Source organism: Camelina sativa, chromosome 3 (assembly GCF_030686135.1).
Source record: "Camelina sativa cultivar CO46 ecotype springtype chromosome 3, ASM3068613v1".
Lineage (NCBI taxonomy): Eukaryota > Viridiplantae > Streptophyta > Magnoliopsida > Brassicales > Brassicaceae > Camelina > Camelina sativa.
In genome coordinates this window covers 5,336,917-5,350,121 of record NC_141882.1, presented here as the reverse complement: position 1 = coordinate 5,350,121, position 13,205 = coordinate 5,336,917, and the positions used below count along the sequence as shown (strand labels likewise).

The following is a 13,205-nucleotide window of genomic DNA, read 5'->3' as shown; positions in this document are numbered from 1 at the left end:
TCAAATATTACACACAATAAAAAAGGATCTTTTTTTTTTTTCAACAAAGTTTGTTCACATTAATGATGTATATATACAAATTTTCACAAACGAAAATAAACTAAAATAAAGAAGCTTAGGAAAAATGGAAAAACTTCACAATAAGATCGACGATTACAAGTTCACAGACAAAAAAAAAAAAAAAAAAAAAAAAAAAAAAAAACAGAACTGACTTCTCTAAATACGTTCTTCTTTTATTTGTCTGAAAAATATTGACTTCTAGCTTACACTGTGTGTACGTACGTACGTACTCATGAATCCTAAAGTAACTGAAAAAATGGAATATTTCAGACAAACAAACATTCACAAAGGATCTGCTGCTTTCAATACATTCCCTTGAAAATCGGATTTGTACGGCATATGCTTGCTCCATATTCCTCATACTCCTCTTTCGTTCTGCAACTCTGCACAACAACCAACAACCAAAAAAATAAAACAGAATGTTTTCAACCTGAGTTTTTTTTCTCTTGAATCTAGCGGGTCTCTAAACCTGTGGTTTCTACTTATCTTTTAACCAATTTCAATTCAACAATAACGGCACAAACAAAAAACAGCTTGTCTCTGCAATTTTAAAACCGGAAGAAGTTGTCTGCATACCGCGAAAAACTCTGGAGTTGATGATAGCACTGAACCTCCAAACCAAACTGCAAACCTCTGGACAGGATGGCTCACGACATTAACCTCCACGGGTTGAGACTGTGGTTATAAAATGTAAACTGCTTTTTAATATCAATAAAATATATCTGTTTACTTCTATTTTCCGGAACTTCTTACAAAAAAAACTTTTACCGTAATTTCACCACCAGTACGAGCATTGTTGGCAAGAACACGAGCATCAACAATCTTCTTAAGATCCCTTTGTAACCTTCTTCCGAAATCTTTGAACATGGTTGAGCCTCCGGACAACACTATATTCTGAAATTATTTCACAAATTCATTAGTACTGCGGATTGGAAATTATCTTAAAACTCTGACCAGTCTTGTGTTTCAGACCTTATATAGAGCTCTTCGTGTGTCAATTGGTGCAGACTGAATACATTTGTCTATAACAGCTGGTAACGCAGTTGTGAAGTCATTACTGTATATCTCTGGATTAAAGAAGACCTGTAACACAATATCTCAACATTACTCAATGGGTAGTATAGCATAGCAAAAGCACAGGAACAATAATGGAACTTATGTTCCATTGATTCCAATTTCTTTCTTGGTTCGGTCATACAGAGGACATTAGCTTCCAATGGGTCCAGTGGAGAAGGCTGAACACTAACTAGATAAGATTCAGTTCTAGTCGACTTCCTTTTAGCATAATCTGACTGAGTAATTACCTAATTTTAGTTTCTGAGAGAGCAGAACTTAATATCAGCACAGTTCAATTATCAGAACAAAGTGCTGAAAATATCTCATATATAACAACTTATGCACAGCTCACTGAGATACAACAAACTCAACTTGCCAAGAACTTCCTAAATTATAGTGCACAATAATGAATTTCGGACTCTGATTCATGGTACAAACCTCGGGTCCAAGGAATCGTTCATATCCCACATCACAAGTGTATGGTGCACCAGTCTTTGGCTTAACACCTTTCCATTGTTTGATATACTTTGCTGGTTCTTTGTCATGTTTATTAAACTCCTGCAACCAAATGAATGTTCAGAGATCTTTATCATTTTTCCTTCCTGAATTCAGTGTCAAACGATTTTTCAGCTATACAGGCCAGTAATCAATTATTAAAAAGAGTAGATATTATCTGACTTAAACATTCACCACTAAGCATTACCTTTACAATGTCTGAGCAAGTGTAGCAGTACATTTCCTTCACTTTACGGGCTACATTGAATGAATCTTCTGGCGGTATATTCTCACCTCTTTCCTACAGTAAACATTAAAATGCGAAGTTCCATGAACGTTAAACCAGTTTTATAGAAATAAATAGCCTCTCTAAGTATATGACCACAACATCTAACACATAAAAAAAAAGATGACGAGCTATCATACATCACAAAACTTGTTCTTTTTACTCATATAACCACTTATGTACCTTTAAATCTAAAATCTTACAGAGAAAGATTAAAAATCATCTACAAAAGAAGACCAATGCTATATATTAAGATATAAGTGCATACCCGCATGAGTTGCTGAATAAATAGGGTGACATCTTTGCCAGCAATTGGAATTGACTTGATACAGCTTCCGATAACATAACCTTCTGCAACAGGTACAACATGAGTTGCCCCATCTCCAACATCTACTACAACCCCTGTCATCTCACACTAAGAGGAACTGTAAGTCAAATTACGAGGCGAGCATAACAAGAGAACATGTTTAATATTTGCTAAATCCCGTAAAGCTAAGAAATTGCCTAAATATTAGAGGAGTTACACTAACAGACTTTTGTAACTCAACCGAAATAGAGTAAAAACCTTCAAGTATTGTCTACATGGAAACCAAATACATTGTCCAGCAACTCAAATTTAAGGATTCATACAGTAAACAAGCAAAGTTAACAGCAAGTAATCTCATACATATCATCTTATCCCAGCAAACAACTTAAATACTTCTAGAAAAAGAAATGTGGGACATACCTTAGATGTAGTGTACCCAGCAGCAAGTGCAAGAACTGAATTAACAGCAATGTAAAGCCCGGGAACATTAAAAGTCTCAAACAAAATCTCTCCAGTGTATTCTCTACTTTCAGGAGGAGTAAGAGGACTCTCAGTAAGAAGAAAATAATGATCCTCTGGATCACATCTCAAATAATTGAAAATACACTGCTGCCAATATCTTTCCATAGCATCCCAATCCTCAACTTGACCATGCTCAATAGGATAATGAAGGTTATGCGTACTACTAGACCGCGATTTCGCAAGTGCTTCATCTCCGATATAGAAATCGAGATCAGCAGCAACTCCAGCGTTGTGCTGTGTTTGCCAAGTTGCCTTAGAAGAACTCTTGGATTGATTCAAAAAGGACTCGTTAACTGCAACTACTGTTGGTAGAATAAAACATGGCTCTACATTACCAGCAAACCCCATTTTAGTATACCTGCAACATACACACACAGAGCACAAATGAATGAATCTAGGAAAAAGAAGAAGATCTGGATGCAGCATTTCATCAAACACGTTAAGTTCATAAAACCAATCAAACGTATGAAATTGAAACGTACCCAGTTCCATTGTCGATGACAACAGCAGGTCGAGAAGTCGGATCCATTAGATGTAAACTACGACGGTGAAGGATCTGTGACTCGGGGATCCAATTAAAGATCGATTTATCGCTACCCTTAAAAAAAATTCCCGATCGAACCCTAAGCTTGCTTGCTTCTGGCTCCTTCCGTCAACGGAAGTTGAGTTTCTGACAAGCTTAACGCGTAATGTTCTCACTGTGAGAAACAATGTAGTAAGGGGGAGAGAAAAAAATATATATTTTGATTTTCCCGGAAAAGAAGAGAGAAACTTGTGAAATTCAGGGGAACCTCAGATCATTGAAAAAGTCGCCGTCGTCGATTTGTACTTTAAATTATTATCGTCTGAGGTTTTTTCAGATAGATAAAAACAAAATGGTTCACTGTTTTAAAAATTTGGCTTCGTCCTTCCTTATGTTAGTTAGGTGGTGAACTCGATTTAACTAAACCAAACCGACTTAATAACCAAGTCTGATCTATAAACCAATCAAGTTTCAATAAAATTGAACCATGCTGGTCACAAATTACGCTAGAAAATTGAAAATTGATACTATATGTAAGCGAATTATAGAGTTTGGTTCCAAATAATTATAACGTTTGGTAATAAGAAAACTTAAAAAGGGACATAACATAGATAAAAGTAAATCTGGACTAATTATTTTTCATTACAAATATTGGTTGGTTTATTACTCACAGTCACAGGTGAATCACATTTGGGAACTTGAAAAATATGAGAGGTAATGGTAATACACATAATTTTATCGATATTATAAGTACCATTGATTATAGGATGTGTAGTCAAAGAAAAGACGAAAAACAAACTTAGATCTCAAGTGATAACGACGCTTGAACGACCGGCAAAACCCATGAGAACTTCAAGATCTAAAAAATGGTTCCTCGTCATCAGAAACACACACATGTGGTTACACTCCAACATCCGGAAAACTGATTAGTTAGGTATAGGCTTACATTGTGGTTACACACTCCAAGAAAAGTCAATGAAAATGGATTTTGTGGAATTCGTTAGAAATTTTATAAAACACACTCAAAATCTAAATTTCCTAACCACTTTTATTCGGTATGAAAAATGATTTTTTTTTATCCATACATGTCAGAATCATTAGCAACCTTTATAAATCAATTAAATGCCCGTAGAAAATCAGAATTATTTTTATTGTACACTTAAGATAAACCCCACATAAAGAGAGAGAGAGAGATACAGTAATAGGATCCATCATCCTAATATAGCCCTTGTCCTTCCTTACCCTTATTTTATTAAAAAAGTTCTCTATATTCATTATTCAATTAAAAAAATTATATCCGATATTTCTCACAACACTTAAATAATACAAATTTTTTTTTTTTGACAAATTTTCATCTCCCATAAAATACATCATTGAATATTCATTCATTAGTACGAATATTTTGGTAACTGAGACCAACATATTAAAAAAAAAAAAGAAAAAAACACAGTACCATTTGGTAGTTTATTTTGTTGCTGTTTCAAATAGTATTTTTTTTTTAATACATAATCTAATCCTCTAACTAGGATTGGTCCAAAGATAACACCAATTATGTTGACTCAGGGCATTAATAGTAATTTAATAATTACCTTTCTTTTTTTTTTTAGTTTCATGATTTTTAAACGAGTCAGAGAGAGATGCTCCCCTCTTCTCTCTTCTCTCTTCTCTCTCTCTCTCTTCTACTTTGCACTCTCTGCAACACTGCACAAACACAAAAATATTTACTGACCACAGCCTTAAATTGGATCTGTGACCCCCCCTCCCTCTCTCTCTCTGACAACCTCCATTATACCACTCTCTCTCTCTTCTTCATTGCTCTCTCTCTCTCTCTCTCTCTGCTTCTCGCTGGAAACTCTTAAAGATTGATTCATCGATCCGCATCACCGGATCTCGATTCTTCAACTGTAGAGCTCGATCTCTGTTTTTTTTTTTTTTTTTTTTGAAGGATCTGACTACAATGTTCGATTCGTAGGAGTTGTTTTTTTTTTGAGATCAATGTTGTTTTTGACTTGATTGTTTGTGAGAGACTATGAATCCTCTTTGCTGCATTGCTCCGGTTTCGATTGATGAACGGACTAATCCTGTGGTTGCCAAATCATCTGCTAATAATCATCATCCTCATCAGTCTCAGTTAGGGTTTGAATCTCTTCCGGCGACGAAATCGGGTACTAACCATGCCTCTAAGCCTTCGTTTTCGACTCAGGCTTCTTGGATAAGTCAAGATCAGCTTGAGAGACTCTCTTCTGAAACAGCAGACGACGAGGCCAAAGATGCTTCTTCTTCTTCTTCTTCTTCTAAAGGAGGTTTCTTCTTTGGGAATGGCGTCGGTGTTGGAGCTGGAGTCGCTGGGATTATGTATAAGTGGGTTAACTATGGGAAAGGGTGGAGAGCTAGATGGTTTGAGTTGGAAGATGGTGTTTTGTCGTATTATAAGATCCATGGACCTGATAAGATTGTGATGAATCCTTCTAGGGAGAAAGGTGTTAGGGTGATCGGTGAGGAATCTGTTAGATACATTAGGAAAGCTAGCTGTGGTAGTGGCAGTAGCAACAAGCTTGGAGCTTCTTCTGCTTCAAGGCCTTGTAAACCATTTGGAGAAATACATTTGAAGGTTTCTTCAATTCGTGCGAGCAAGTCTGATGACAAAAGGCTTGCTATATTTACTGGTACTAAGACTCTTCATTTACGTTGTGTATCGAGAGATAATAGAGCAGCCTGGGTAGAAGCTTTGCAGGTGGCCAAGGATCTTTTCCCTAGAGTTCCCAGTGGTGACATCCTACCTTCGGATGATGCGGTTGTTTCTACCGACAAGTTGCGTGAAAAGTTACTGCAGGAAGGCGTTGGTGAGGCTGTTGTAAAAGATTGTGAAGCCATTATGCTTTCGGAAGTTTCTGTGTTGCAGAATCGGTTGAAGGTTCTCTCACATAAACATATTATACTACTGGATACACTGAGACAGTTAGAGGTATGTTTTAGTTCTTCCCTATGCACACATTATATTATATGGACCTATTAATCTCGAATTTTTACAATTTTTTGGATGAAAGTTAGATGTTTCTTGCAGCTATAGAATCTGGTTTTTATTTATTCATATCACTGCAATTTCACATTGTGATCATATTACACTACCAGCCTCCTGTTTGTTGTCTGCTTCACTTGGTATATAGTTTTTCAGATTCAAAGTGAAAAACAATTGATTTCGTTTTCTAAAAATCATTTTGCAGTCTGAAAAAATTGAGCTGGAAACTACTGTTGTTGATGAAACAAAGGAGCATGACTCTTGCTGTGGACAGGGAAGACGATATAGTGGTCAGTTACATTATATAATTTGTGCAACTGAATGTTTTAATTTATATATGGAATTGAACGATCAGAATTCTCACCGATGGTAAGTTCTTACTTGACTCAGTTGAGACAGATTTTAAGTTCTAACATAATTGTTGTCCAACAGATTTCTATTCAGTCATGTCAGAGGTATCTGCTAGCGATTCTGAGGCAGACAATGAAAGTCAGGATGGAGCAGATGTTGAATCTGATGAAGATGATGTACCTTTCTTTGATACAAATGATATCCTATCAGCCGACGCACTGAGAAGTGCTTCTTATCGTAGCAGAGAAGCTGAAGGAAATGGATCTATCTACGATAAAGATCCCTTCTTTTCTGATCGCTTGCAAGTTCCAGTTAGGATTCCGCAGTATCCATATGTCAGAAGAAGGGATAATTTACCGGAGCCAAAAGAGAAGGAAAAGCCAGTTGGATTATGGTCAATCATCAAAGAGAACATTGGCAAAGACTTGTCTGGGGTTTGTCTACCCGTATATTTTAATGAACCACTCTCATCTCTGCAGAAGTGCTTTGAGGATTTGGAGTACTCATACTTGATAGACAGAGCACTTGAGTGGGGGAAGCAGGTCAGGTCATTCAGCCTATTTCAAAATACCCGTAACAATATATTGCGGGGCTAACAGTCTTTTCTTATTTCAGGGTAATGAGTTGATGAGGCTTCTAAACATTGCAGCGTTTGCTGTATCTGGCTATGCATCCACGGAAGGCAGGCAATGCAAACCTTTTAATCCTCTACTTGGTGAGACCTACGAAGCTGATTATCCAGATAAAGGACTTCGTTTCTTCTCTGAGAAGGCAAGTCAACGCATTTCCCTCTTTTTACTACAAGAGTTGTATTGGGAAATCATGCGTGAAATGTGGATATAACGTTACATTAGATTATCTTTCTAATCTATTGAACATATATAATTCTCTTGTTCAGGTGAGTCATCATCCTATGATTGTCGCTTGCCATTGTGAGGGACGAGGTTGGAATTTCTGGGGAGACTCAAATATCAAAGGAAAATTTTGGGGGCGGTCAATCCAGCTTGACCCTGTGGGTGTCTTGACATTAAGATTTGATGATGGTGAGATATATCAATGGAGCAAGGTTACCACTTCCATATACAACATCATCCTTGGTAAACTTTACTGCGACCATTATGGAACCATGCGGATCAAAGGCGGTGGCAATTATTCCTGCCGGTTGAAGTTCAAGGAGCAGTCAGTCATAGATCGAAACCCTCGTCAGGTAGTAGAATAGAATGGTTTTTAATTTTCTCTTTCTGCCGTATGAAACCGGCCTCTAATGGAATTTGGTAATGCAGGTTCATGGGTTTGTGCAAGACAACAGAACTGGGGAGAAAGTAGCTATACTGATAGGCAAATGGGATGAAGCAATGTACTATGTATTGGGAGATCCGACTACAAAACCAAAGGGATATGATCCAATGACAGAAGCGGTGTTACTGTGGGAAAGAGACAAATCTCCTACGAAAACAAGATACAATCTCTCCCCTTTTGCAATCTCTCTCAATGAGATAACTCCAGGGATGATAGAAAAATTGCCTCCAACAGATTCAAGACTGAGACCAGACCAAAGACACCTAGAAAACGGTGAATATGAGTCAGCAAATGCCGAGAAACTAAGACTTGAACAGTTACAGAGACAGGTACAAAATTTATAGGAAAATTTGTTGATCTTGAATATATTACATAATTGTGCATGAGCATGGTAAGTAGCATAGGACTAAATGTAGAAGAGTGTACCGTTTGTGTGTTGCAGGCAAGGAGGCTGCAGGAGAAAGGATGGAAGCCGAGATGGTTTGAAAAGGATGAAGAAGGGAATTATCGGTATCTAGGAGGTTACTGGGAAGCAAGAGAGAAGAAAGAATGGGATAGAATCACTGACATTTTCAAGAAGCAGCAACAGCGTAACACGCTCTCATCTTCATCAACCTTTCTTTAATCATCTATCCTCCCATGTCTTTTGTTTTATTTTGTTTTGATAATTTAATACATGTAGAAAGATCTTCACCATTCCCTCATTGTGCTTCTGTGAAAATTTGGCCGGAACCTTTGTTGGTGTGTGTGTGTATCTGTAGATGTCAAAGAGACTTATTATTGGAAATGAATGAATTTTTTCCTTCAGAATTCCAATTTTCAGTTTGGAAATACGGATAATTTGAACAATAGTGGTAAAAACCAAGAAGTATCCAAACATAAGTCATGGTAAAAAAGGAACAAAAATAGGAATTTATAAAACAGTTAGTTCCACTGTATATAAAACATATGGTGACAGGAACGACAGACCTTATCAAAACTGCAGACATAGGACATAACATAAATTATGCAACAACAAAAAAGAACCAAACAAAACTGCGACCAGTATTGAGACAGAAGAATCAAGAGTTTTGGTCCATTTGATCACTTCCAAGCTTTCCTTCCTCTAAACTGGCTTCCACTGAGGCTATTCTTCATTTTCTTGGTTCGCTTTGATTTCCCAGCCTTTGATCTTATTGCAGCAAGAGGCATATTCTTCCTGTGCTCCTTCTGTTTATTGCTTGATCCTCCAGTCTTCTTCTGTTTGACGGCAGCCCTGGCTTGGTATTTCCCTCGGTCCTCCCTTCCAGCTTTAACTAATTCCAGTCTTTGCTCTTTTGTTAGCTTATGCCTTATGTGAGCCTGTTGAAGAGTTTAAATCAGTTAGCATCAAATATCTCACCCGAGTATGCCAAACATTTTTGTGACTAAAAATGGAGCTTCTTATTAGCAACAACTTACTTCAAGCTTGGCTGGATCAACTCGCTTCTTACTTAGCTGATCCGAATCCGGAACCTTGAATCCTTTTCTAGCCAGTGCAATTTTTGCTTCCTTCTTTGTCTGTATGCGACACACAAATCAGTAACAACATTTGGTATGTACCAAACAGAATGAAGAACCTACAAAAAGAGAAAGGGTTTAATATCTTGAGCATACCTGAAGTTCTTTGATTTTTCGGAAGTCTTCATTCGAAAGTATGCCATCACTTTCATCAAAAGATGGTTTCTCGTTCTTTGCTTCTGCGAATCTCTTGAGTGCTCGTAGGCTTGTATCAGCAGAAAGAAGATTCGCATCAAAATCCACAATCTTCCTCTTCGTCCCCTTTGCTTTCTCTTCGTTTCCACTATCTTCTCCAGAAGAATCAGAAGCTTCTCCATCGTCGTCTTCACTTTCCATCTCCTCATTTTCCGAATCTGCATCAGCTTCATCACTGTCATTCATCTCTTCGTCTTCGTCACCTCCTATTGAGGTATCAATATCACTATCATCTTCTTCAGCTTCGTCCTCGCTTCCACAATCATCAGGTATCAGCTCCTGCTCAGCATCATCGCCGCTAGGCAACTCCGTGTCATCATCATCTTGATCATCATCAGAGCCACTCTCATGATCACTTTCTTGCAATAATTCAACATTGGGAACATTGCTGAAGACATTAGCCTCTCCATATTGTTTAGGTTTGACAACAGTAGCTCCAGGACGGCCACGATCTTTTTTCACCAGAAGCGAAGGATTGATCTAAAATTACAGAACGCAATTCTCAATTAACCAGATACACCTATAATTTTGTTCAAACCAACAAATTAAATGCTTCTGCTACCTCTCTGAACAATGCTATAAGGGAACGAGCTGCAGCTGAGATGGCTTTTTCATGGGACTTCTTATACAGAGCAAGATCTTGCAGCAATTCTTCCGTCATCAACTGTAGATCAAGAGGAAAACAAAGAGAAGCAAAAACACAGTTCAGACGAAACAGGTTTGATGCTGGCTAACTACTTTTATATTAGACCAAGAGACAGAGCCAAGAACTAGTTACATCGTGAATCCTGAGGCACATTTCTCGTACCACATTAAGTCCGACAGCAATAGCCTGGTTAAGAAAAAATGAAACAATGAATTGAAAAGGAAAAATTTCAATGATAAAGTAAGATTTCTAGTTATATCCCTTGATGTGAGGAAACTTGAAATCGCACCTCAGGACGTGAACGATCGTGTACAAACTGATTCACTATTTGCTTGAACAGTGGCTCCACGGCATTAGAAGGAACCTGCTCGAAATAATAATATAATTAGAAGCAGGACTGAAGAATGAGAAAAATAATCATGTGTTTAACGTGGAAATGTTTCTATACCCCATCGTGGCAAGACTGAACTGCTGCTGCAAGTATTTGTGTAATGTCCTTTACATGCGGCTGCATTTAGAAAACTGATATTGATCAAATTTCAGTTAGCAGAAGAAATTATGAAGAGGGTAAGGAAGCAGATCATACCATAGCATAGTTCTGAAGAAAAGAATAGAAACTTAGTAAATGCAACTTGTGAAGACCAATTGTGCGAGCAATAACTTTAATCATCATCAACCTGGTCTGCAAATTAATGAGATTATCAGAGAACAGGAAACCTAATCAAAAGTTAGTTAGCTCATATATGTTTCTATTAGAATAGATGAAGCGGTTTAAAATATAAGATTTTCATTTTTGATTATGAAAACAGGGAGAATTACCTCAGCACGTTCACCAGTACCCTTTATGGTCTGAAGACGGGAAAACAATTTCTCCGCAAATTTCTGTAAAAAAAGTAAACATTCAATCATAGCTACTTCCATACCATTATGATTGCACTACACAAAGCTAAGAAATGAACCTGAGCATCGTTTAAATGATTAAGAGGTGAAAATGCTGAAGTGGTGTTCTCAGACGACGAACGCTGCTTTCTTTTGATACTTTTCACTGCACGCTGCAGTTTTGCTTGCTTTTTCTTCTTGCTAGAGGATGTACCTTTGTTGTTTGCCTTACATTCAAACGGGAAAAATATTAAATAAACTAACCCAAAACAGTTTCCCTAAATACTAAAGCTCCATGATATCATATAAACATCACCTAATTTCATACTGGTTTAAAAACTGAGATGATATAGACAACAATAAAGGTGGAAACATTCATCAACAACTAGTAAGCGTCTACTTTCATATTCTCCGATAAAAATATCCATGAGTATGAAATGTTGTTTTACCTTGTAAACAGCCTGTCGATTAATCACAACTTGAGATATTTTCTTTGTCTCCTCGTCATCATCGCTTTCAGCATCACTATCGTCATCATCGTCAATGTTCTCATAGTCAAGAAGGAATCGAAGGGCAGAAATCATTATCCTGAAATATACCAAAAGAAGTTAGTAACTTAACTAACGAAAAAATCATATCAACATGCTCCAGAGTTAAGACAAAAGGGATATACCTAGGTGAAGTATGAAAGCAGGCTTCACAGATTGCAATTGCAACTCTTTCATTCCTATCACCAAGCCAGATCTTTTTCTTGTGTAGCGCACAAAGAGTAGCAAGTGCTCTCTTAGCCTTTGCTTCATCTTCTAGCTACAAACAAAAAACACACCAAGCTTAACTACCATCTTGGCATCTTGTAAAAATCGCACTATAAGTCTTTACGCAATGCCATGAAACAAAGGGAATGAGAAACGATCTTACCTCCAACATAGAGATAACAATCTTCTGAAGTGATTTGTGCTTGGGATCAGTGGGACTCATCTTACGAATGGTTTGAACAATATGAGAAAAAGCAAGAGTCCGCAGGTTTTTGTCACCAAGAGTCTGAATATCCAGAAATAAAGCCAGCAAATCCTCGATGACAAGACTCTAATCACACCACAGAGAAGAAACCATTCAAAATGTTTAAACTTTAAACACAACCCACAAATGAACTCAATCACAACAAATTCAGAAATGACACTTCTCTCCAATCAAAAGCACAAACCTTTCGATTCATTAGAAGAATCAGAGCTTGAGCAACATGGTTTCGAAGACCCGAGGGCATTGCCAAGCACGAAGTGCGGAGCAAATCAGTCAATTGAGCTGGAAACGCGGCGAGTTGCTTCGGGTAAAAGGGAGTAACGTGAGCTAGAAACATGGCACGGTCGCCGAGTTCTTTGGCAACAGAAGGGTCAGAGCCAATGCCAACAACAGAGGAAAAACTGAGAGCTCCTTGTTGCTTGAAGAGATCGACGGAGGTTAATGTAAATCAACTGGAGCTCCGTTTCGTAACCTTCTGGGTCACGTTTGATTTTACCTTGAAGGATAAGAAGGCTGACATTCTCGGAGCTCCGGCCAGATGCCTTTAAGGATTCCGGCGTTAAACCTAGAGATCCGACCATTGTCGGAGGTTTTGGGAGAGAGAATGAAACCCTAAAAATAAAATTGAGACTTTTGATTTTATACTTTAGGTTTAGATAGTTATTGAACCAGACCGGTTCAGGTTTTGATAGTCTTTGGTTATGTACGGTTATTTACCAAGTTTTGCATTTGAAATGCAATGCAACACAGAATTTAGTCAATTTAAAAGTCAACAGATTTGTTTTTTTTAGGCTTCATGTGGGAGTGAAGTAGATTCTTGCTCACTGTGGTGAAAGGCTACAAGTTTTGGTTATACATAACGCATCAAACCTACAAATTCATGAAAACTTAAAAGATAACAAGAATTTGTCACTAATACTCACTACAAGAGATATGTCTTTTCTTGATGTTTGTCACTTGAATCTATAGGTCTTTCAGTTGTAAGAGTGGTAAATGTTGAGATTTGAC

The 13,205-nt window shown here is 37.5% G+C and overlaps 3 protein-coding genes across 3 annotated transcripts; 1 reads left to right on the top strand and 2 right to left on the bottom strand.

Moving 5' to 3' along the window:
• Window positions 1-115: 115 nt before the first annotated feature.
• LOC104772099 (actin-related protein 3-like) lies at window positions 116-3,640 on the bottom strand. Its single transcript, XM_010496749.2, has 9 exons — window positions 3,209-3,640; window positions 2,625-3,084; window positions 2,166-2,312; window positions 1,820-1,912; window positions 1,555-1,674; window positions 1,033-1,143; window positions 829-954; window positions 637-735; window positions 116-443 (listed from the first exon to the last, which is right to left on the bottom strand). The coding sequence occupies exons 1-9, from the start codon at window positions 3,253-3,255 to the stop codon at window positions 363-365; spliced, it is 1,284 nt and encodes a 427-aa protein (XP_010495051.1). The 5' UTR covers window positions 3,256-3,640; the 3' UTR covers window positions 116-362.
• A 904-nt stretch (window positions 3,641-4,544) lies between these two features.
• On the top strand, window positions 4,545-8,728 carry LOC104772089 (oxysterol-binding protein-related protein 1D). The gene is made up of 7 exons (XM_010496740.3): window positions 4,545-6,214; window positions 6,474-6,558; window positions 6,701-7,161; window positions 7,235-7,390; window positions 7,518-7,826; window positions 7,903-8,247; window positions 8,361-8,728. The coding sequence occupies exons 1-7, from the start codon at window positions 5,279-5,281 to the stop codon at window positions 8,541-8,543; spliced, it is 2,475 nt and encodes an 824-aa protein (XP_010495042.2). The 5' UTR covers window positions 4,545-5,278; the 3' UTR covers window positions 8,544-8,728.
• Window positions 8,729-8,787: 59 nt separating this feature from the next.
• Window positions 8,788-12,831, bottom strand: LOC104772079 (uncharacterized). The gene is made up of 14 exons (XM_087508440.1): window positions 12,382-12,831; window positions 12,096-12,263; window positions 11,851-11,984; window positions 11,627-11,765; window positions 11,258-11,404; window positions 11,118-11,180; window positions 10,885-10,980; window positions 10,747-10,806; window positions 10,588-10,662; window positions 10,431-10,484; window positions 10,215-10,316; window positions 9,554-10,132; window positions 9,359-9,457; window positions 8,788-9,259 (listed from the first exon to the last, which is right to left on the bottom strand). Exons 1-14 carry the CDS (start codon window positions 12,532-12,534, stop codon window positions 9,002-9,004), a joined length of 2,127 nt encoding a protein of 708 aa, XP_087364566.1. The 5' UTR covers window positions 12,535-12,831; the 3' UTR covers window positions 8,788-9,001.
• Window positions 12,832-13,205: the final 374 nt, after the last annotated feature.